This window comes from Phasianus colchicus, chromosome 2 (genome assembly GCF_987193195.1).
Source record: "Phasianus colchicus chromosome 2, bPhaCol1.hap1.1, whole genome shotgun sequence".
Lineage (NCBI taxonomy): Eukaryota > Metazoa > Chordata > Aves > Galliformes > Phasianidae > Phasianus > Phasianus colchicus.
The window spans coordinates 62435808-62459815 of NC_143437.1; the positions used below are offsets into that span (position 1 = coordinate 62435808).

The 24008-nt window shown below is 33.4% G+C and overlaps 1 protein-coding gene across 2 annotated transcripts in view; it reads left to right on the forward strand.

Moving 5' to 3' along the window:
- Positions 1-24008, forward strand: part of FAM184A (family with sequence similarity 184 member A) — a 60915-nt gene that overhangs the window by 26179 nt on the left and 10728 nt on the right. The window contains exons 7-14 of one of the 2 annotated variants that reach the window (XM_090135842.1): positions 2564-2725; positions 4291-4416; positions 4592-4738; positions 13330-13371; positions 16741-16953; positions 17862-18015; positions 21240-21367; positions 23574-23758. In XM_090135842.1, the coding sequence (XP_089991968.1) occupies positions 2564-2725; positions 4291-4416; positions 4592-4738; positions 13330-13371; positions 16741-16953; positions 17862-18015; positions 21240-21367; positions 23574-23758 (1157 nt within the window). The remainder of the gene's footprint in view (positions 1-2563; positions 2726-4290; positions 4417-4591; positions 4739-13329; positions 13372-16740; positions 16954-17861; positions 18016-21239; positions 21368-23573; positions 23759-24008) is intronic. The other variant, XM_090135841.1, reaches the window with a different exon arrangement.

Below are 24008 nucleotides of genomic sequence, written 5' to 3' on the forward strand. Positions count from 1 at the left end.
AACTCCCTTGCTTCATATGTAGGTTTCTCCAAAAGTATTGCCTTCTATTTATTCCAGTGGAAACTACAGCAGTGACAAAGAGCACAGTAACACTGTTTGATAGAGCACATTCTTAACTACAAAATGCTATTTTTCAGCACAGTCACCACCACTAACTATGCAAGTTACTTTTGGAGCTTTATTTCCAACAAAAGATTGTATGCCATTCTTGCTTATAAGGAGACAAATTATTTGCAGTGTACTAATACATGCAGTCTAGGTTAAATGAATTCTCAAAACATTTTTAGTTTGAGATTAAAATGCATTAAAACTAATTTAAATCTTTCTTTTAGGTCTTATGTGATTGTTTTTGGAACTTTTGCCTTGTTTTCACTTAATTGTTCAAGAAACCATACATGATTTTCATGTGTGCATTAAAACAGACTTGAATTTAAGCATGAATTTAAGTACTTTTTTGCAGTAGTCCATATTCTAGTACCATACTGGATCTGGATGCAGCAGGTGTTTTTCTAATTCTTCTGGCTTGCAACTTGTACAAACATTAAACTCTCTTTAGAAGAAAACTTTTGAAAGTGCACATATAATATATTTTGGATGTCATTATCTTTAGAGTTCAGCAGTAGTGATGCTAAGTCAGTGGACTCCTTGGTAGATAAGATCCCTTTGCCAATACTTCAGATTTTGGAAAATGTACTAATTGAAGCTGAAACTGCAGTGACTCTCTTTGACAGTGTGTTTGCCAACATTTAAATTGATAAAAATACAGTGCATTTGTTATATGTGAGCTAAACAATCATACATTCATTTCAAAAGTTTCATCTTGGAAAATCAGTCAGGTGCACTGAGTTTAAAAAAACAAAAACAACATAAGCATAGCTGAGGAATAGGCAACTGTAATATAAACCAAAATAGGAAATTAGTGCCATCTGCTATTTAATAGTTGAGTATACACATTCTTACGCTAGCAAAAATATAATATAGTATATTTTGAATATTAGGAGAATGAGAGAAAGTGTGCAGAAATTAAATTTGGGGTGGTCTACAAATCCACTCTGTAGTACAGAGGCAATGTGTTTTATTTTCTTACAATATTTATCTGAAGTACATGAGCCAAGTACTTCACAGTTTTAGTTCTGTTGACAATTGAAAGTGGCTTCACAGACTTAAGCCAATCAGAGCCGTGAGATGTTCGTTCTTCTTCTGAAGGTGTCCTTGGTTCTCATGCCGCTTATCTTGCTCCACGGCTGCTGCTCCATGCAGTTTTTTCTTATGTTCCCACATGAAATGTCTAGCACGCCTTTAGCTCTTCTCTTACGTTTCAGCTGCTTCTTCTACTTTTGTTGTTGTTTTCTTTTTTTTATAGTTACAGATTACATTTAAGAGTAAGCATATTTAAGAGTAAGCATATATTTATCACTTTATGTGGATGTTAACTTGGTTCTGGCATCTCTACTGAAAAAGTTGTTACTGAATCTTTCCCATCCCATTTTCTTTTTTTTGACAGACATTTTTAGCAGCCTTTCTTAGCCAAAGTGTGGGGAAATCCTCATTAGGACAATTCCTTAAAAAAAAAAAAAAAGAAGAAGAAGCTACATAAGAAAAGTATTGTCTTTAAATGCTTGCTTGAGATTTTTTTGAGAGTTCTGATAAGTCAAGATACCAACTTTTTCGTGTTTTAGGATGAGTTTCCCTTTTTATTTTTTTATCCTTTTAGTTGTTTTTCATTTATTTATTTATTTATTTATTTATTTATTTATTTATATTTTCTCTTCCTTTCACCTTTGACCAGTCAAGACTTTTTGGTAAGTCTGGTTCCTTTTAAGTACTGGCCATCTTTGTGCAAAGGATTTCTGGTAATGTGACTATGGGTCATTTTAAACAGTCATCAGCAATGCATTGTCATTAATGGACTAGGTCTAAACTTCATGAATGGCACAAATACATAAGATTTCCTTATCATTTAGATCTGTAGGACTAGGACTGTTGTTAATTTTTACTGCAAGTGATGTGGTACTGCCAGCTACATAATGTATCTCTTTGAATTTTGGATGGTCCTGTGTGGAGTCAGGAGTGGAGCTCCATGATGCTGTGGATCCCTTTCAACTTGATTCTATGTCTCTATGATATGGTCACATAACAGATATAGGTTGAGCTTTAAATGGGCTAACTTATGGACAATCTGAAGACAGAGGAACATAAATCTTGGCACAAGTTAATTTTAATTTATCTGTTTATATATTTCAAAATAGTGTTTCTTGTGATCTCAATTTGCATAAAACGTGCTTTCTCACAGTAAAAATACTGCTAATTTCAGAACTGTTGTGTAAACTCATTCCTTGTTTAATGTTTCAAATCCTTTTATCCTTGTTTAATTTATTTAACTTACAGTATATTATAATTTAGCTCTAATACACAAAGATTAAGTGGTATTAAAAGAGAATACAACAGGCTGTGCTAAGAAGAAAATAATCTGAATTAGAAATTAATAGAAGGAAATGAAACCAAGTTGACTTGACTGTTGTTAATAATAATTATGTAATTAGTGTTTTTTTTTTAATTGAAGGTGTGTCGTCTGCAAGATCTTGTACGAAAAAGTGAACAAGGCCTCGGCACTGCAGAAGGACATATCTCCAGTCTTCAAGAAACTCAGGAAATACTCCAGAAAGAACTAGAATTAACTAGAGCAAGACTGCGAGAGACCACAGATTCACTGTATAATGTTGAGGTAAACATAATGTTGGAGAATAAATTGTTCAAAATACCATTGCAGTGATTTCAGTCTTTTATTAAAATGGCAAGACATATTATAGTTTATACGTTATTGAAAGAGGTTTATAGAGTTCCATTAAAAGACAATTTTCACTTCTAATTCTAAGCTAAAATGAAAAATCTGAAAATCTTTTTTTTTTTTAAAGAAAATTTTTAATGTTTGATGTATATTGCTGCAAACACATTTCTGATAGTTAATATAACTAACTGTAGTGCTTTTTTTGTAGTTAATATAAACTCTAGCTGCCAAAGTATGCCTGTGAAAAATATATCCAGAGTTGAATTTTTCAGGGATTTGAGTGAATGTAGGAATTTCATGAGAATGTAAAAAGGATTGTGTTAAGCCACTCCTAATCCAGACGTTAGATGCTAAACAAGATACAGAACAAGACTCCAGAATTAATTGAAAAATGTGTTATTGTTTTTTGGTTGGTTGGTTTGTTGGTTTTGTCTTTCCCTAGAGGTCTTGCATCGTACCATGTTTACCCCAAATAACAATCAGTCTTTATTTTGGGCTCAGATTTCAGAAGGTCCTTAAGAATAGTTTAGAGATATATGCTATGATGCTTTAGAAGATGACAGACTTACATCCAGAAAATGTGACCTCTTTACACAAAACAACTCATTTGTCTGATCATAAATTTTGTCAACTTAGTAGCGTTGTCAACTTAGCTTGTTTGGCCTCTGACCTTTGTTCCAGAGATGAAAAGGTCTTTTTAAATTTCTCTAAATGTTTACTGGTAAAACATTTTTCTTTAGAGATCTTTAAAACTAAATGAAAAAATACTACAAAAAAATTCTCTTTTGAAAAAAAAAAAAGATTAACATGTAGATGGCCATGTTTGCTTCTCGTGAGTGAAGCAAGCATTGCTGAGAGATATTCTTGTAAGTATGAATCTTGCTAGTTTGTAATACTATTTAAAATGGTAAAATCTGAACAGAAATCGATAAAAATTCTAAATTCCAAAGGTTTTTTGTTTTTTTTTTAATTTGTTTTTTTCTGTATTCAGACTGTGTTCCTGCTAGTCAAGAAATAAAAAGACACATAAACTGTGTATTTAATCCAGATTTTTCAAAGTTTGTAATTCAGGTACTAATCCCTGATTTTAAAAAAAAAAAAAAAAAAAAAATCTGACAAGAAACCTGATTGACCTGCTCAAATTTTGATGATGTTCTTGCATTGATTAGAAGTGGAAGACCTCTTGAGATTCTTTCTAACAAATTGTTCTGTGATTTAGTGTAGCTGTTTTGGAAAATATTACTTCAAAAATTACTTATTAGGAAATTTCTTTTTATTACTTTTTAGAGGAAATATGTTCCAAAAGTATGCAATGGAATTAAGGCATTAATCAAAAGGTACTTACTGAAAAAGTAATAGTCCAAGTTTTGTAAGCCAAATGTAACTGAAGTCTGTGTTAGAAATGTAAATAGAGAAATATAAATGTTAGGTTTATAAATGTAAGGTTTGAAATACTTTTTTTTGCTGCTGATCAGTCTCTATTGTAAAGTTTGTGTTTGCAGGGAGAACTAGATCAGGAGAGACAACAGCATGAGGTAATGATTGCTGCCATGAGAGAAGAAGAAAAGTTCAAAGTTGACAGAATGGCTCGTGACTTGGAAATTAAATGGACAGAAAATCTTCGGCAAGTATTGATTTTAGTATTTATTTAAGGAATAGAAGTATGTATTACGTGCAAATGTAATAGCAAATGAAAAGCAAGACAAAGCTTTTTGTTATTATCCAAGTTTTCCAATTGTTGCTGAACTCTTAATTCTTTTTTACTTCTCGCATTTTAGTTATTTGACCTTTACTTTTAGACAGGAATGTAATAAGCTTCGTGAAGAGCTGAGGCTTCAGCATGAAGAAGATAAGAAGGCAGCTATGACTCAACTGTTGCAGCTTAAAGAACGTGAAAAAAATGCAGCCAGGGATGGATGGCAAAAAAAAGTTGAAGATCTTTTAGACCAGGTAATATGGTCTCTCTGAGAATTTGAAGGTCATTACAATTTAGTCTCTTTATTACCAATTAGCTACTTGAAACTAGTTGTGACATCTCTCTTTGAAAACTATTTTCTTACCACAATGATTTTTTAAGCCTAATAATTATTGAACTCTACGAGTAATAGGTAAAGGTATCTTAAAATGATACTAATGTCCTTCTTCATGTTAAATGTGAATAAAACTTCTGCAGATTTTTCCTGGGGTAGTGGGACTCTCACCTTTTCACTGTAAGATTTTTTTTTTTTTAATTGTCTCTCTGTTCACCTTTTATTTACCAAAGCTAATACTTTAGACTTGATGTTATCCCATATCTTTACAATAAAGAAAATGTACAGGTCACTGAAAAGTCAAAACATCCCTCAGCTACTATAACATGTTTATTATAGTTGTAACAAGAATTTTACTGGAGAGTTTGTGAGTGAAGAAAGAAACTGCATATGTAAAATATTTTTTTGTTTGTTTTTTAAATTACTTTCACTCTCCACGAATTTGCGTCATTTATGAATAGAGTGTGTCTTTGGACTAACAAGAAACAAAAGCAAGAGAAATTTCAGTTGTATTTTTAATCCAACTGTTGCTTTTCCATGTCAGTGTTTGAGTTGGATAATAATTTCATAAAGACTGAAAGATTATTGTTGATGGTGATATGGAATTAAGCTTTACATCTGTAAAAAAAAAAAAAAGCGTTTACAGTTAATTAGTTTCTAATTTTTATCCATTACATCTGGAAGAAAGAGAATTTCAGACTATAGTGTCTGTGATGGATAACTCTTAGAGAAATGGATTTGTAATAAAATCCTCTTGATTGCCATACACAAAGGGCAGTTGCACTGAGTTGAATTATAGAATCATAGACTTGATGAGGTTGAAATAGACCCCAGGAAGTCATGTAGTCCTATCTCTTTTTCAAATCAGAATCAATGTTGAATTTGACAAGTTGGTTAGGGCTTTTTCCAGCCAGGTCTTCATCACTACCACTCATGAAGAGTCTATAGCCCTTCTGAATATTCTGGTCTAGTGCTTAATTATCCTCACAGTGATTTTCTTTTTTTTCCTTATATTTAATCAGAACCTCCACTGTTTTGGTTCATGATTGTTGTCTCTCATTTTCCTGTTACACATTGCTGTAAAGAGGTTGTTTCTGTCTTCTCGCTAACCTGGTACTGAAAGGCTAAAGCCTTTTCTTCTTTAGACTGAACAAACTTAGTTCCCTTGGCCTGTTCTTGCCGTGTGCATGTTCCAATACTAGCCATCTTCATGGGGGCTCCCTTCTGAATGTCTTCAAGTTTATTAGCATTACTGGGGCAAACGAAGCTGAATGAACTGGAGGAAGAGAGAGTGTGCTCCCTCCAAGTGAAATGCATCAAATGCCATGTCAAGGGAACTGATTACTTCCCTGAAACTACTGCTTGTTTCTACAGCCCAGTATGCTGCTGGCATACGTTGCTGCCAGAGTCAACTGCTGATTCATGCTACCATTCAGGCTACCATTAACTGGATTATGTGCAGCAGAGCTGTAAACACTACGTACCAGTGCAGATGCTTCATCCATCCCAGGGGAAGGACTTTGCATTTGTCCTTATTGAATTTCATGAGGTTCCTATTGGCTCATATCTTTAACCGCTCTGGATAGTAGCCTTGCCTTTCAGTGTATTTTGTCCCGTCCCCCCTCCCAGCACCCCCCAGCTGTCATCCACAGATTCAGTTATGATAATTCCTGCGTCCTCCTTCAGAACACAGAGGCACGTTTTAAAAAAAAAAAAAAAAAAAAAAAAAAATCTTTGCAAACTCTACTTGTAGAAGTGTTTCAAGTACAGTACCATCGACTGTTGCCCTTTGAACTTTGTATGCCTGTCAGTTCTTATCTGGCAGTACATCCATCTGAACTGTGCTACAGCTGGACACAAGAATGTTAAAAATCTTGCTAAGGTCAAGGTTGCAGACATCCTTGCTTTCTCTTTATCCACATGTGTAATCACTTCATCGTGGAAAAAAATCAGAGATGGTGTTTTCAGTGTGGAAAAGAGCGGGGGATTTTTAGTATGCGTTTCACAACATAGAGTTGACTAAAGACTTTGGCTGCATTAGTCTAGAATGTTATTCTTCTGCATTGGACTTACTTCAGCACTTTAAAAACTTGTGCAATAAGCTCACCTTAGAGAGCCCCAGAAAGTTTATAGTTTACTTTAAACAGACTGGAGGCAGTACTGAAATGAGATTCTTCATTTATGTGTACACGTGTATGAAGTCAGTGGTATTAGGAAGAATCCCAATTTTCAGTTTAATTTTGTCAAAAGAATGTTTTTTCATTTCAGTTTCCTTTCAACATACTAAGTAGAACACCCTAAGATACTGTAAATTTGCTACATGTGGTCCCAGTCTTCATTAATTGGAAGATGCATTTACAACTCATCTGAAAATCATGAGATCCATATCATTTCTGGGAATACAGCAGAGTTCTGACTCATCTTTCTGCAGTTTGAACTTCTACACCTGAAGCGTTGCTCTAGTCCATACCAGCAGTACAGTACAATCGTTTATCAAAATAATACGAGAGCAAAGGCTCATGCTCTTACAAAATCATTTGTGAATTCTTGGCAGAAAATGTGGCTGGTGCTCTTTATATTGAGAAAGTGACTAGATCCTGACCTTTTGTTGTATAAATGCTATTCAGAAAGGTTTAATTCATAACTTAATTTCTTATCAGTATATTACAGTAGAAGGAATTTCAGAAGAATCTAGTAAACACCAATTATTTGAGGGAAGGAGGTAACTGTAACAAATTACTCCTAGACAAAAATGAGATAATGTATATTTGACAGATATAACCCAAGTTTAAAGGACTTAAGTCACAGATTGATAAAATATAATGTTCAGTGTGAAACAGTGATAATAATGTGCTTTATACTCTAGAAAATATTGTGTTGCTTCCTAAGTTTATTGTATATTTTTATTCCTTTGGGTATATTGTAGAAACACTGTATAGAATATGCCTTCTTTGGGATACTCCTGATTGGCACCAGAATAATTGAAAAGACACAGTTATCAATGGCAACAGTATTTTAAATAAATAAATAAATAACAACAATTCATGACCATAGAAAATGCTAGGTTTTCTTTTATTATGTTATACTAATTGCCAAATTTCTACCTTCTACTAGTTGTTGCCTATTTAGTAGATGAAATATAGCTTTTACATCAAGTAAGATAATATTTTTGCCTTCATGCCATTACTGCTTAAGTAGTCTTTCCTAGAATGTTTGTAGGTTTATTGGTTTTGTAACAGTAGAGTTTTGTTATGTGTAAAATAATTCCCTTGAGATCAAATGCTTTTCAGCCGATCAAATGCTTAAATGCATTTTTGCCAGCTGTATAACCTCACTTACCATCTACAGTTAGATTTGTGGTTGATAGGTTAACTTGGTCAGTGTCTATCTTGTGTGTAGCTCTCATCTCCGATATGAGAAATGGTGATAAAAAGCATAAAAAGAAAGTGCTTTTTATTTTTTCCCCTGTAAATTTTACTAAGTACATCTATATCAATCCACATAGGAGTTCATTCATGAAATATGTAAGAAATTCAGATGTGCTGGTTCTTTTCCATTTTTCTTAGCTGTGGAATGCATTTTTAATGTTTTATTTCTTAAGAAATTTCACTGCTGAGAGGACTTCACCGTGAACAAAATGGAAGGAAGGAATTTTCTTTTTTAAAGCATGTGTTTTCTGTTCTGCTGCTTCATATTCTGCAGCCATCAATTCTGAGGAGAACATAAATGCACAGGTTAAGAAATGCATATTCTTAAATATTTCTTGTTGTGATAAGTGTTTCTTTCTGTTAACTGAATTGAGTGTTGGTTGTGGATTATCTTTTCTGTATTTGCGCAAATATTGGCTTTTCTGTCTCCTTTACTTTCAGTAAAACACTTGTTCAGTAAGATAAAAGAAACTTTTTGTTAGCTTTTTTTTCCCAGTTCTTAGATATTTTCATATTATTACCAGTCAAATATTAATATGAAGTTCTTACTTCTAACTTTGTCAACTTTTTGCATATGAAGATACCATCATTTTTAAATGGATATAAGAGTACAGTAATGGAAATAAAAGTGAGAATGGACAAAAGTATATTACATACACTTTGGTTTGGTAGCCCATTGTTATTTTTTCTTTCTGCTGTAAAGTTGAAAAAGATTATGAAACTATTTTGAAAAGGTAGTGAAAATTTTCCATTCAGAGTTTGTTTCTATTATCGTGAGATTTCCTCTGTAAGCAATCTCAAAGTAAGCATAAAATTATTGATACCAAAATATAAACATTTCTGTTTGATGGAGATCTTATTCGAACTAGAATTTTCAGAAAATTTCAGGCTCATTCACATAGTCTTGAAAATGAGCCACTGACAATATTCTTGTTCAGAAAATAGAATGCTGTAGAAAAGCCATAAAGCTCCTATGGACATCTACATATGACCAGTCTTCTACCTGAGGGCATTACGTTTTTATTTGCCTGTGTTCAGAGACCATGTGCCCACATAAGCAAAATCAGGAAATGCTAATTTCTTTCCTCAGCAAAAGGATTAATGGCTTGTTCTACAGTCTGGGTAATCCTTGGTTTAGAAGATTTGCTGTCAAATGGATGCTGGAAATTTCTACTAGAGAAAACCTGCATATACTTATATATCCATTTCCTGAAGGAAGGGAGATTAAGGATAATTTTAACCCTGCTTCCTTTCACTTGATCTTGTCATGAACACACTGGGTAAAGGCTTGTCTGTCAGAATCAAGTAGGATGTAAATTTCAAGCAACTTGTCCATCCTAAATGTCGTCATTCTTGTTTTTGGTAACACTGGTAAGGCTAATATGACATCTAGTGGATGCTTTGTGTCTTCCCATAGGGTTTCTGGGCAAGATTTAAAATGTACTTAGAAGTATGAAATGTGAAAATCCATAAGAATAAAAAGAGAAGTTACACTAAGGAGGGGACTTGAAATGCAGGTCAGAGTAAGGTTCTATGTCTCTTCTTTTCTCTGTAGAATTTTGTGTCAAAGGGGCAAAGCCTTCTACAGCTCTTGCAAACTTGTCACAAGTGACTGCAGCTTTGAATACAGTGATCTTAAAAGGACTGTGCTTCAGTTCCTTTGGGATTTATTGAGAATATGAATAATCTTGTAATTCAAAGTCACTGCAGTCTTCAGAGGACCATCTGTTGAGGGTATTTCCCTGTTTCATGACTGTCTGCACTTCTTAATAAGGCAGCTCCTTTGTTCCAGGCTCCATATTCTGTGCAGAGATGTGATCCTGAAGATTGATAGTTTTTTTTCTGAAGCTTGAACAAAAACAAACGCACAAGATGCAGCCAGCTGTACCATCTATTTTTTCTGAGCTTTTAGCTATGGTGTTTATTTTATTCTTTGTTTAAAAAATTCTGAATTTAATGTAGGAAATTCATTATAGAGAATGTAAAATTAAGAGAGATGATACAGTTCAAACAGTCCCAGAACGAATCAAGAAATTTCAAAGTATTTTCACTGGGATGCAGTAGGAATACTAGTACAAGTTAACTTTGTTTCTCTGTTTTAGAACAAATGTGTTAGTGGAATTCATTTTGATCTCTCTTTTGGACTCCCTTTAATTTTGTCTTTCATGATGCTGTGTTTAATTAAATTAAAAAACGCATCTAGTTTGATGCTTGGAACAGTGATGCCATCATCTCCAAATAAATTTGTCTGTCTTATCATAAACTTTTAATTGGAATGTAACATTATCAGTTTTTGTTTGGAATTGAGTTAATAAATCTGGAGGTGACTAAGACTTTTTAATTCTCCCATCAGTGGATGAAAAGAACATTAAATTCTTAGTACGGTATGTAATTAACAATGTATGAGTAAGAAAAGAATTTAATTTATACTTGGCATTTACACTTCAAAAACTGATAAACAGAAATCTAAACCAAATCCAGCAGTAATACCACTTCCGAGATAAATTTTTTACTTCATAACTATATAGGTCTTTCCCTCCATGTAAGGCCAAGACTCTGGCAACAGTCTAGTTTTAAAGCATTACTCTTAGCTTAACTGTTTGCTAGAAGATAATTGATCATGTATTTGCAGAGTATTGGTAAACATGTCCATGATCCCTTCAAGCCCAGTGACTGCGGAAATAGCTTTTGCATAGGCTCAAAAACAGTGAAAAAAGCAGACACTAGGAGTAATGTTTATTACCATTATCACTTTGTAGTTGGATAAAATGTACTTATGCCAAAAGTCCATTCACCTTCTTCAGTAGATATCTTAAAGTAGTTTCTTTTTACTAATACCAGGTGGATGCACATAGGTTTTCCTCTTCAGAAATGTTAGCAGCATTTATCAGAGGTCATTCTTAAAACAATGTATAGATACGGTAATCTTGATCTACTTTGATAAAATAGGTCAAGTTAGATCTTTTCCACCCATTTTCAGGCATTAGTACAGCAACAGCTGTTGCTGGCACTATTTTTGAAAACTCAGTAAACTACGTACTAAAGTCAGATCTTGGCACGATTTGACTCCAAAATGTCTGTAGTAAGTGCAGTGAGAAAGAGTTATGTAACTCATCTTTGAATGATGTGAAGACTGATGTTGAGTGTTAAGCCTCTGTAATGTGGTTAAAGGTAATTTTTAGTGAAAAGAAGCAATGAAATGAGAGAACTTCCTCATATCCAGTAAACTGATGTCTTGCAAGAAATTGTACAACTGAATTAAAAGTGAAAATGTCAGTGGTGCGATAAAGTTTCCTTCTTGAAGAAAGTACTACAGTATGATTGCCCTGGAACAGTCATCACGAAAGACCAGCAACTGTTCATGTCAGTAAGCAAGTATGTGACAAATTTAAGTATTGAACTTAACTGGAGAGTTTTACTCCACAACTTTCACCAAAACTTTGTTTTTCTTCCATCTGTTTCCAGACATAAGACTTAGAAACTTGGTGAAATCTCAAGTATTAAACTGGTTAGCCTGAGATGTTCTGTCAGTCATAAGGCCATTTTGTCAGCAAAGCAAGCTTCTTTCTTGGTGAAAGAAATCTGATACTTTGTGAGTAGCAGGGGCAATTCTCACTTTCTTTAGTGTTCTATTCATATGTTCTTATTTATAGAACTCAGAATAGACTTTCAAAAAGGCATTTTTACTTGCAATTTATTTTTAATATTGTGCACTGGTAATCTTTCTACAGTAGTGCCTAGATGAGTTAGTCAAAATTAAATCCTAAATGTTTCGGAAACTGAATGTTTAATTAGTAAAGAATAATTCCTGCTCTTAAGAGCTTCTAACCTGAACAAAACAGAATAGAAAAATTGTTACATCTATTCAGATCGGCACTGGTAACATTATTTGTTGAAACTGAGCTATTGTATTCTCTTGTCTGCTGGAGTATGATGCCTCCTGGTGGACAAGAGAAGAGTCTAGACTTGATTAGAAAATAGTTGCGGGTAACTCTTCTACAATTTTAATAAAGTAACTGTGGAGTTTCCAATATTATGTTTTTCTAAGTTATTCCAATTTGTAGATTCAAGAAAGGGAAAATATTTTCTTCTTTTTCTATCTGGACAAAGTATTACCTAAAAGTTCCAAAGCCTGGTCTTCCAAGCTGGCGTAAAAATACTGCAAAAATACCTGCTGTCTCCTTGAGAAAGCAGTCTTCTTGACTGACCTATGCCAAATGGAAATTGGTCATGCTAGATTTAAAATTTTTCTCACTTAATTTCTGATGATTCCACTGTGCATGAGTGCCTATCTATATAATTCATGTTTACGTATAACCACACAAGCAATTATATATGTTTATTTATGAAAGATGTATACGATTCATATTATCAGTAATATTACATATAGAACATCTAATTGGTGATCTATTTTTATTTTTGTTTTGCGTTAGTAATCAGCATCAATGTAAGCTGGTCATAGGTGGTGGACAGTAAGTCATTTTCCTATAGGATTTTAAAAGATCTTCTATTTATCCATCTCAATCTGATTTTTTTTTCTTTTTTAAATAGTAGTATGCCTTCATTGCAGACTAAAGTAGTTTTCTGCCTTTTAACGGTGAAATCTGATCTTTAATATTACACTTAATATGCTTATGATTTTAGAGAGACGGCTGACTGTTGGTTGAATTCTTAACTTTAATATATTATAATATATTTTCTAACGGTAATGCAGATTGATGTACTTAATGGTTTCTTCACAGAATTATTTTCCATAAAGGAGAAAACATTTGGTCAATTTCCAAAATGTTCAGTTGAATAATACAGAATTATAATGTACAATTATACTGAAGAGTTAATGCTATGCTGTATGTTCATACAATAACAGAGAAAAATACTTCATTTTGTTATATATTCAGTACTTCATATGTGAAGTCAAGGCAACTTATTCATTTAAAATTTTTCCAAATATTTTTCAATTTATTTTTCCCTGGTCATACTATAATTAATATTCTATGTTTTACTCTCCCTTCCTTATCCCTTTTTCTTTTACTTAGTTGATTTTTGAATGTTTCCCTTTATTCCTGTGATCTTTTCTTCATAGCGGCACTGTCTCGGTGAAGCTTTGCATAAATCTATCAGCAATGTAAGTGATTTGCACTTACAACTTGTAAATAGGGCATGTTTGCACAAATAAATTTGCATATCCTGTATTATTGCTTTAAAGCTTTTAGCTCGCAAAATACAATATTTAATAATTTTGGAGAGGAGAACATGTTTGCTGCTAGACATCAAAAGCTTGTGTTCTGCATCCATGCCATCTGTGTAATGTATGTATCACTGGACATCAAATATCATGTATGTGCTCATAACATAAGCAACATTTTTGTGTCATCATTAACGCAAGCAAGCTTGTGGGCAGTGCAAATGTGTATAGCAGAGCTTTCTGCAAAGCATGAGATTGATGTATTATAATTTGCAGTCTTGCAGTGCAAGTTATAAATGTAGCCAGAATATTCTTATATTCTTTCTTTCTATTTTTATTTCTGAAATTCCTAACAATATTTTTAATATGCTGAAAACCTTAGATGAAAGTATGGAAAATTTAGAGAATAGTGTTCAGTTTTTCTTTTGAACCTTCTCTACAAGAATATATAGACATGCAGAGAGACACACTGATATTTAAAAATTTAAGTGTTTCAGTATATATATATAATATATATCCAAAATAACATGTAAAATTGTGTACTCTTCTTAAAATAACTCTTCTTAAAAAAATACTTGTTGCACTAGAATGGTAGGCTAATCTGACTTGGTGGTTAGTCATTTAAACCTTGTTGTCCTAAATTTGTTATATAGTCTACTGGCACAGATAGGCTTCTCCAGAGATTAATTTATTTCAGGCTGTGGTTTTGCAGTCATTTTAATCTGATGAAAGTCTAAACTGTTCTTGGGAAGGATGTTCTTCTAAAATGGCTTCCCAGCCAGATGTCATACTTCTACCAGACATCTCATTTAAACTGTTTCATACATTTCCAAGAAAGAAATGACTTTCCTTGCTTAAAAGGTTTAAATGTTGCAGTAAGAATTATGGATCAGGGACCTGTGTAAGAGAGAGATTTAACTTCTAGCCAAAAACATGTTTATTTTTGTCATCTTCATAAAAACCCATACAAATTTGACTAAGATATCAAATTGTAGTCCATTCCATTTGAATGTTACCATGAAAGGCTTTTTAGAGTGCCATTTTTGTATTGCTGAAGTTCTGCAGGACTGAGCAGGACTTCCCATAGAATTACACCTCCTCGTAGCCATCATATGGCCATACATAGGAGCATAGCAAGTTCCACACCAGTGTGCGAAAGAAATTCTTCACAGTGAGGGTGACAGAGCACTGGAACAGGTTGCCCAGAGAGGTTGTGAAATCTCCTTCCCTGGAGATATTCAAGACCTGTCTGGATGCCTACCTGTGCAGCTTGCTGTAGAGAGCCTGCTTTGGCAGGAGGGTTGGACTCAGTGATGGATGTGGTGCAGATTGATCACATCAGCGGAGTGAAGCTCTAGAGCTGAAGATGTGTAGTTGCATTATTGGCTTGCCTGACCAGTAGTGCGCTGCAAGGAGTCAGCTGAGGGTGGTGAGGCTTTTGATCAAATTAGAACTCCATAACATAGGAGGGGAGTTTTTGCATAGATAAGAAACAGGCTGAAAGATGAGAATTAAATTCAGTGTTGCTGAAGTAAAATTAGATAACCAGACAGATTTTACTGATGTTCAATATACTTTCTTTTGCAGTTTTATGTAAAGTAAAGTGGCGAGTTTGCAGTTTCTACAAAGTTTTTTAGGAGAGGAAGGAATTTGCCTAAAAAACACTTCTTTGGGTTTAAGAAATAATGAGGAATGGTGGTAGACTTTGAAGTTAAGATCCCTACAATAATTTCTTGGCCTTTTGTTTTTCCCTGATTAACCAGGGCTATTTCTGGAAGGAGAATAGTAGATTAGAAACCTCTGACTTACAATTTGTGTGTGACATTTATATTTAGTATACTCAGTAAAACGTTTTGCATGTATAGTTTAGATAACAGAATGCAGTATCAACCTTCACTATATTCTTTCACTTATATTTAATTTCCCTCAAAGTTATCTGAAGTAAAATATTATTGATACAATATACATGGAAGCTAGTGTATATATAACCAGGCACAAAGACCTGAGGAATTTGAAGCGCAAGTAGCTGTGGTTGTTTCATTCAAATTAATTTGCGTGTTTTACTTTATTGCTAATTTTACTTTAAATATAGCTTCTTGCTTCTAAACATGCTTAAGCTGTTGCCTTCTAAAAAAAAACATGTTCAATAATGCTCATGCTGCAAGTTGTCCCTGATGTGCTATTAAATTTCTGTGAATTGGTGAATTTTAATGTTCTGTAAATCAATAAATTTACTTGTAATGTATTTTTTCAAAATTATTTGTAAGATACACTGATTCAAATGACACTATCAGACTTTTCATTTGTAATATATTTTACATAATTCTGATGCTTGAAAAAAATGCTTACATTCAAATTCTTTGTCATGTGACAACTTTATTTTCCCTTCCTTTGAGTCACTGCAACAAAATTCACTTTTAGTAAAATTTTGTTTTCAGGATTTGAGGATATATCTTTCTTGTTTGCTTCTGAAGAAGATAGAATTTTATTATTTTCAGTCTGAGAAGATGCTCTTGATGTGAAGAACAGAGTGTAAAAATATCACATAAAAGAAACTGAGACTTTTTCAAAGAGTGCAGTGTGCTGTAATGTACTAAGATTCTTGTTCAGTGAAAAGCATCATTTACAATAATCATTTGTAATACTCGTGTAAGAAGATGAGTATTTGTGACTCAGACTGTCTCAGTGTTAGTTAAAAAACAGCAGAAAAAATCATTATTATTATACTGCTGAGCTAACAACAATAGAAAAGGCATCCATCAAGTTGCAGTATTTCACTTGTCATGTAGAGTCCTAAGCCACCATTTCTCTTAAAATCAAAAAAAGACCAATAAGATAAGACCATACCATATGAAAAGATTTTAAAAATAAAATAAAATTAAATCTATCAATCTATATGTCACAAACTGTACTCCTTTATGAACTGCAGGATTTTCCATACAGAATTTATGTAGTCTTGATATCAAAAGTAGTTTATTCTAACAATCAGACATCTGATTTTAGACCTTGATAGTGTCATTTTTATTGATCCTTATACAAAACTTAGAATTAAATTTCAATAATTTGGCCATGAGCAATTGTGTTATAGGTTTACAGTAGTATCAATATATCAATGTGATGACTCTTATGGAGCTACTTATAATGGAATGGTTATATCCCTGAGATATAACTTAAACAATAAATCCAGTGGATGACTGCTTGTCCCTCGTAGTTAATATTCTGGTTAACTTTTGAGTGTTTCCTTATTTATTTTTTGTTTGTTTAGTTTAGTTTTAATGACTAATTGATATTTGCTGTTCTGTGGATTAGATCTCCTTGCTCAAGCAGAATCTGGAGATGCAGCTTTCCCAGTCACAGAGCTCTTTACAACAGCTGCAAGCCCAGTTCAGTCAGGAGCGTCAGAGGCTGACTCAGGAGATCCAGGAATTAGAAGAAGAGCATCAGCAAAGGCATAAGTCACTTCAGGAAGCTCATATCCTTGCCTTTCAAAATATGGAAGAAACAAAAGAGCAAGAACAAAAGGCATGTTAATATGGATATTCCTTATTATGTAGAAAATGTTGCCAATTCAGCATCTTAGATACACATGGAAAATTAGTAAGGAAAAGTATTTTCATAACTACTAAATTTTATTTTCAGATGATGAGTCTTACAGTAACATTATTGTCCTGTTAGATATGATTAGGACATATTGAAAGTCATCTCTAATACTGGCATTATTTCACATCTTGCTTGATAATCTAGCAGCTTGTTAATAGTTATATAATTGCACATATTTATGTATGCACTCACTATTATGTGTATATATATATAGTATACGTGTGTGTGAATATATAATTATTACCTGCACACCCATTTCTTAACAGTACTTTGAGACTGTCATCTATTATACTCTAGGTTTGATTTAAAAGAGGTTTATTTTTATTTCCTGTTGTATTTATCAAATTCCATATGTACTCTGTGGTATTTCCTGATGATTGACTCATTTTGTAATGTATTCTATATTTTCGTTGTATTGGAAATTGTGTAAACAGTTTTGCATCTTGCAAAGTAATTTCACTTCAGAACAGTGACACATATTTTGTTTAAGTGAAGGTTTGAAAAAAAATGGAGATGAAAATTATCTTTCAAGTTGCAAAACAGTTTACACAGTTTCTAGCACAATGAAAATATAGAATACAAAGCATAGTGCTTAATAGTGTGTATATCTTTTTTATTTTTTTAGTTCAGATCTGGAGTGTACCTTCATAATGAATTTCCTAGTTGTCTGCACCCAATGCTGGATAACTCAGTGAGAGAAGACACTATGAGCAACATCAGTGCCTTTTTTTTAATAGTTTCTAGAGTATGACAGTACTTGTTAATTTATTGTCTAATTTATAATTCCCAAGGCTACTCTAAAATTAATCTTGACCACTTGCATTTTGTAGGAATTAGAAGAACGTTTACAACAAAAGCATTCAGAAGAACTTCAGGCACTGAAAGAAACACACAAACAAGCCATGGAAGGTTTCAAATTGGAGATGGAACAGGAACTTCAGACTCTGAGATTTGAGCTGGAGGATGAAGGAAAAGCTATGTTAGGTACAGTTTTTTTCAAACTTGGAGTTGGATCTGAAAATATTATTTTTACTTTTATAAATAATTACTCATTCAAGTGCATGCACAGACCAACCTGTAAATGTGTATAAATGTATGTAATATCACTGTAGTGCCATTCAGTTTTGATGTAAATGTTTCTCTTAAAATCAGTATAAGTTTTAACAGGTAAGTCAAACTTGCTCACTTTTGAATATCTTGCTGTTAATTTTTTTTATTTTATTTTTATTTTATTTTTTTTGAAGGACTAAGCAACTGAAATTCATGATGTATTTTTTGGAAAATTAAAGGAATAAAATGACAGGGTAGTTGCTTGGATTTCTGTGTGCACTGATTTTTAGGAGTATGAATCCTAACACTCCATCTCTGGAGTAAAGAAATAGTTGGGCAATACATTGATCAGTGATTTCATTGATACACTGAATTTGAAATTAGATTGTATTTTGTACTGCAGGAAGAAACTGAACTGTGCTTGGAAGGGTGCAGTGCTTCAGCCAGTTTAAGGAATATGAAGCAATAAATAAGACAAACCATAGGAAAACAGTGCTTGTTCCTTGTTTATTTTCTCAGTAATGTAGATGAAATGCTATTTTTGTTCCAGAAATGAAACAGGGTTTTCACAAGCAAGTTATATTTGAACACAATCTCAGTCTTAACATACGCAAGGTAGATGTACATAGATGATAATGTAGTAAGATAATGAAAAGTACCATACTTTTTACTCCACAGCACTTGAATACCTCTGCATAGTTTTGCATTTTTTTGCTATATCTATAATTTAAGGAGTCTCCCCTTCCACACATACATGCATGCACACTTTTTTCTGCTAACAAAGCAGCACAAATCAGTTTTGGAAAGTAATTGGAATGAGGCAAGGAAGATGTCCTGCTTGGACAGACTTTAGGAGTTTCACATGTAAGGTTTTATGGAGGAAAATAGATGTCTATGACACGTAAAGATTCAAGGGTACAAATGGTGGTATAACATAAAATGGAGAGGGTGGAAAATTTCATGAAAGTAGAAAAGATGACATGATATTGAGCATCGATATGAAAGACAAAAAGACTCCTGTGCAAGGTAGGAAACATGGAAGATTATTTTCCTTTTCACACAGGAAGGAAAAATAAAATTTTAGAAACACTGCAGAAAAAAAGTAAAAGCATGAAATGCATGCATAGATTTTACTATTATTATTATTATTTCTCAACAGCAGCCAAAAACCAGGATATATAAGCTGTAAAATAATTAAATGTATGTAGAAAGATACATTTTTTGAAGGCCTGTGACATTTCACTGATGTTTTCTGTCTACCCCAGCTTTCTCTGTCAGTGTTATGTGTCAATCAGTTATCAGTGGGAATGCTGTGGGTTTTTATTGTTTTTTTTGTTTGTTTGTTTTTGGTTTTTTTTGGCTAGATACAATTCTCCTCTGAGAAATGAATATCTTATCTTGTACAATGCACATCAGAATAAAATTTCACTCCTGCCAGGAGAGCTTGTCTTAGTTGCCAGAAATCTGTCTTCTTGTACAAGTTCAGCATCTTTTCCGCTTCATTTACCAAGTGCTAGATGAAGTACTAGATCAGGTTGCCTGGGGCTACGTCCATCCTGGCCTTGAACAGCTCCAGGGACGGGGCATCTGCATGTCTGTGAATTGTGCTTCCGATTTGGCTGAGTTTGTATAGGTGGAATTTTACTGTTGAGAATAGAAATGTAAACTAAATAAAGGAAACTTTGGTCTAAATTCTGCCTGAATCTGACTTCAGTGTTACGTTAGTAACTGCTTATTATATGGGGGCTTATTTCAGGCCCCACTAAAACTGGTAGAATTTATTTAAGTGAGTTGATGATGATTAACAAAACAGCTATTAAATCGTATAGGTCCTAACTGAATTTGGTTCATATGTAATAGACACACATTAATGTTATCATAGTAATTGCTCTGGAAAAGAACTATAACAAGTGCTTGAGTTTGTTGGGTTGTCTGTTAAGTAAGCAAAGAGTCTCAAAATGTTTTAAAAGGCAATCAATCTGTATCTTACTAGCAAAGTACAAATTTAATAAATATGGGAATTTTATAAATATAGGAATTTCAAAAATATGTGAATTAAATGAGAAGATTTGAGTTGAAGATTATATCCAAATTCTGCATAGGGCAGAGGAAGCTAAGGAAAAGGGATTTTTTCTGAAACAGAACAATAAATAATTAGAAAGGCAAGCATTACTGCTGAAAAATAGTATTTCATCCTTGCTTCTGATTGACAGTAAAAGCTTAGCATGGATGTCACTAAGGTAGAGAAGATAATTCTCTTAAAATCCAGAAAAAGAAATCCTAAATCTCTCTCTTCATCTGGTTTAATCCATGACAGTGAAAAATCCAGATAACAAAGTCTGGTAAACAAGAACACTGGAGATACAAAAAGAAGTGGAGAGTAATTACTAAGGTATAAAAAACATTCTTTCACCACAAAATATCTGAAAGATATAAATTAATGACAAGGAATATGTAACATGAAAGTAAATGACATCTGAAAGTTGTTAATGAAGAAATTGTTAATAATCTGATGTATGCAATGTCAGTGATGGCAAATAGAACTTTTCTCCAGTTAGATTTTTCCCTCTTAATCCTGACAAACCTGTATTAAAGTATCAGAACAAAGCAAATAGTGATGTGTACAAATAAGATTTCATTATAGATCTTATTTGGAGACTTGCTCTTTTAAAAGTTCTTACAAGCTTCCTTTTGCAGGAGCTTTCAATATCTGTAGGTCTAGGTGGTTGAATATGTATGTAATAAAACCCATATGCAAAAATGAATGATTGTTCTGTTACCTATGCCTAAGTAACAGCAAATACACAAGTATTTGCATTTGGAAAAGTAGATCCTGTTTTCAGTTCTGGCCATAAATATTTTACATCATAGGCCATGCTTTTGGAGATAGATAGACAACCTACCATCTTTTGAGAGATAGGGAACTCATAATTCTAAGATATCTTCTAATAACCTGTGTTTTAGTACCAAATAAATCTGACTGTCTAAAACTTTGTGGTTGCAGAGCTCAAGTTCAACCTGTTCAACAGAAATTTCATGTGGCTAATATAAGCAGTGTGTGTTAGTTTAGCAGCAGTACTTGAAGGAGCTTGACTGTTACTGTTAATTAACAAATAACGTTTGCAAAATAAACATTTCTTTTTGTTCATGGTAACTAGCTTCCTTGCGCTCAGAGCTAAATCATCAACATGCGGCAGCAATTGACCAACTAAGGCACAACCATCAGCAGGAACTGGTAGCTGCTAAAATGGAGCTTGAAAGAAGCATAGAACTTGGCAGACGACAGGTAGGAGGCACTTCTGGCATTTTACTATAAAACTATATAATCAGTATTTGTTATCTATTAGCTGGAGGCAGTAACTTGTGAAATGTAAGGTGGAATTTAATCTTTCAGAGTCAGTCAGCACCAACCATCCCTACTTGTTGACCTGAACATTCTTGCTTAGTTTTTTCTTAATTCAGCAAACTTTGTTAGAAGCCTCATAAAGGTTGCCATATCAGAGCAGTTTCCTTTTAGCATCCAACTGAGTGCATCCATCTGAATTGCCTTGGGAGGAAACTGCTGATTCTCACAAAATTCTACTCTTCCTCAACAGCCAGCAGGACTTAAAAAGAAAACCTATTTTTCTTTCCTAACTAGTGATATGGTTAAGAAGTGGTTGCTTAAAGCCAAACAATTGATTCAAACTTCAAATATCTTTTATTTTCAGGAGTCAACTTGGAAAAGATAAATTAGCTTCTTAAGAAACCTAACTACTTCCAACTTGTTTCTTATATAAAAACTACAACCCCAAATCCATTATGGGCTACCATTGCTATCAGCAGCAAACTGATTCCTTCACTTTTATCTGTCTTTTTTTTACTTTGCATGGAATCAGTTTTTCCACTCGTAATTAAAATCCAAAGCTTCATCTGTATTGAAAACAAGGCAGATTCCTGAAAATAACAAAATAAAAATGTCACTTCTTTATCTGAATATAGAATAGGCATTTCAGAATTTGTTTCCCAATAGCCTACTACCAGCGATGTGTCATGCTTTTAAAAGTATGTTGTTATAGAAAGGAGTTTTAGTTGCATAGAAAAACAAAGATGCTCAAGGATAAGCCTTTTATTTTTTACTTCTTCCCTGTGGGTTTTAATGCATGAGCACCACAGACAAAAATGTAGTGCTGTCAGCCATGAAAGAAAATACTGAGGGTTTAGTAGGATGTGTACTGTGTTTAAGCCTTGAGACACCTAAACATGTAAGAAACAAAGTAAACTTCAAGAGCACCTGTTTGATCCAACCAAATGTCAAGTATTTTTGACCTCAGCACAGCAAGCTGCTAAGCACATGCTTTAGTTGTACTGAGGACAAAGCAACCAGTTGTGTTTTCATGTGTTGAGTTGCCCATTAGTTTACAGGATCAGAGCTGAACTAGATACATAGAAGTCAAAACAGGCTGATTATATTTCTTAATTTTCCAAATACTTAAATATGTGGACATAACTTTTCCTCTGCTTTTTCTTGTAACTTTCATATAGTCTTTTTGCAGGGAGGAAGAGAGTTATCTTTAAAGTTTTATCTTTAAGGATATACAGTAAAATTTGTGCATTAGGATATACTTGTATTTCCTGGATTGTGAAGATACAAAAGACAATTATGCATGAAACTACTTTGAAATCTCCTCAGCTTTTCCATCTTTACAAACAATATGGTGCTTAATTATTGTGAAACTAAGAAGTGAAATGGATGGAAATGGGAAACCCTAAAAAAGATTAATGTTATTACAGATTGTTTCTAAACTGAGGAGAATCATTATCAAAACCACAGGGATAGGATCTAGATGAGCTTCTCAGATGTTAGCTGCATAGGAACTTGTGTAAAAATAATGACTTTCATGAATTTACTGGACACAATGTAAATATTACATAATGTAGAAATGATATTTTGCACTAAGAAAGTAAAAAAACAAACACGTACCGACACACATTTTATGTCTAGGCAAGTATCTTACCTAGATGGGTAATTTGGCGTGTATTGAGCTGTGAAATATTTATGACTCTTGTATTTATCTATACATTAGATATTAAATTTCTGAATCATTGTCTTCATTGGCAGAGGGCACACATCTTATGCTATTTTGTTCTTCTGTATGGTTTTGTAAAGAGAAAATCAGTTATGATTTTACCCATATCATACGTTGTAGAGGTAGAAATTGCTAAATGCCAGCCCTGACATTCTTAGTTATATTTGTTTTTGTTGTGTGCATGGGCAAAAGGAAAATGTAATGAACACAAACTTTAGTGGCAATTACAGTTTTTTAAATTCTCTCACAGAGCGGATTTTTATGCTATCTAATTTTGATTTCTTCATTATTTGTACTTGTATGCAATAGAAAATAATTAAGTGTTGTACGGAAAATTCTGGTCAGCTATTATCTTCCACAAACAAGTGTTGTGCTTCTGAGAGGCAACTCTATTAAAATACTTTCTGCTGCTGCTACTTACAGGAGAAAGAATTTTTATGCCGAATATCAGATCTACAAGATGAACTGAGACATCGAGACCATCATATAGCTGAACTGGACAAAGAGATTCTGCATCTTCATGACAATATAAGTGCATTGACCAAGGAACTAGAGTTTAAAGGGAAAGAAGTCCTTAGAATACGTAGTGAATCTAACCAACAGATCAGGTATGATTTTTTCCACTCCAAACTGAAATGTGTATTGTCTAAAGTATTGTTTTCTGTAAGACACCTCACCATTTGCGGCTTTTAATTTATCATTTTAATCAAGTGATGATATTTATTGTCATTTTTCATTCAGAAAGGCTATGCCCAGTACTGGTACGGTTAGCAAATATTGCCATACAGTTAAGCTGCATTTCAGTAATGCATTTTGGTGTATTTTAGTAACAGTCCACCCAGGTGGTTTTGTTGTTGT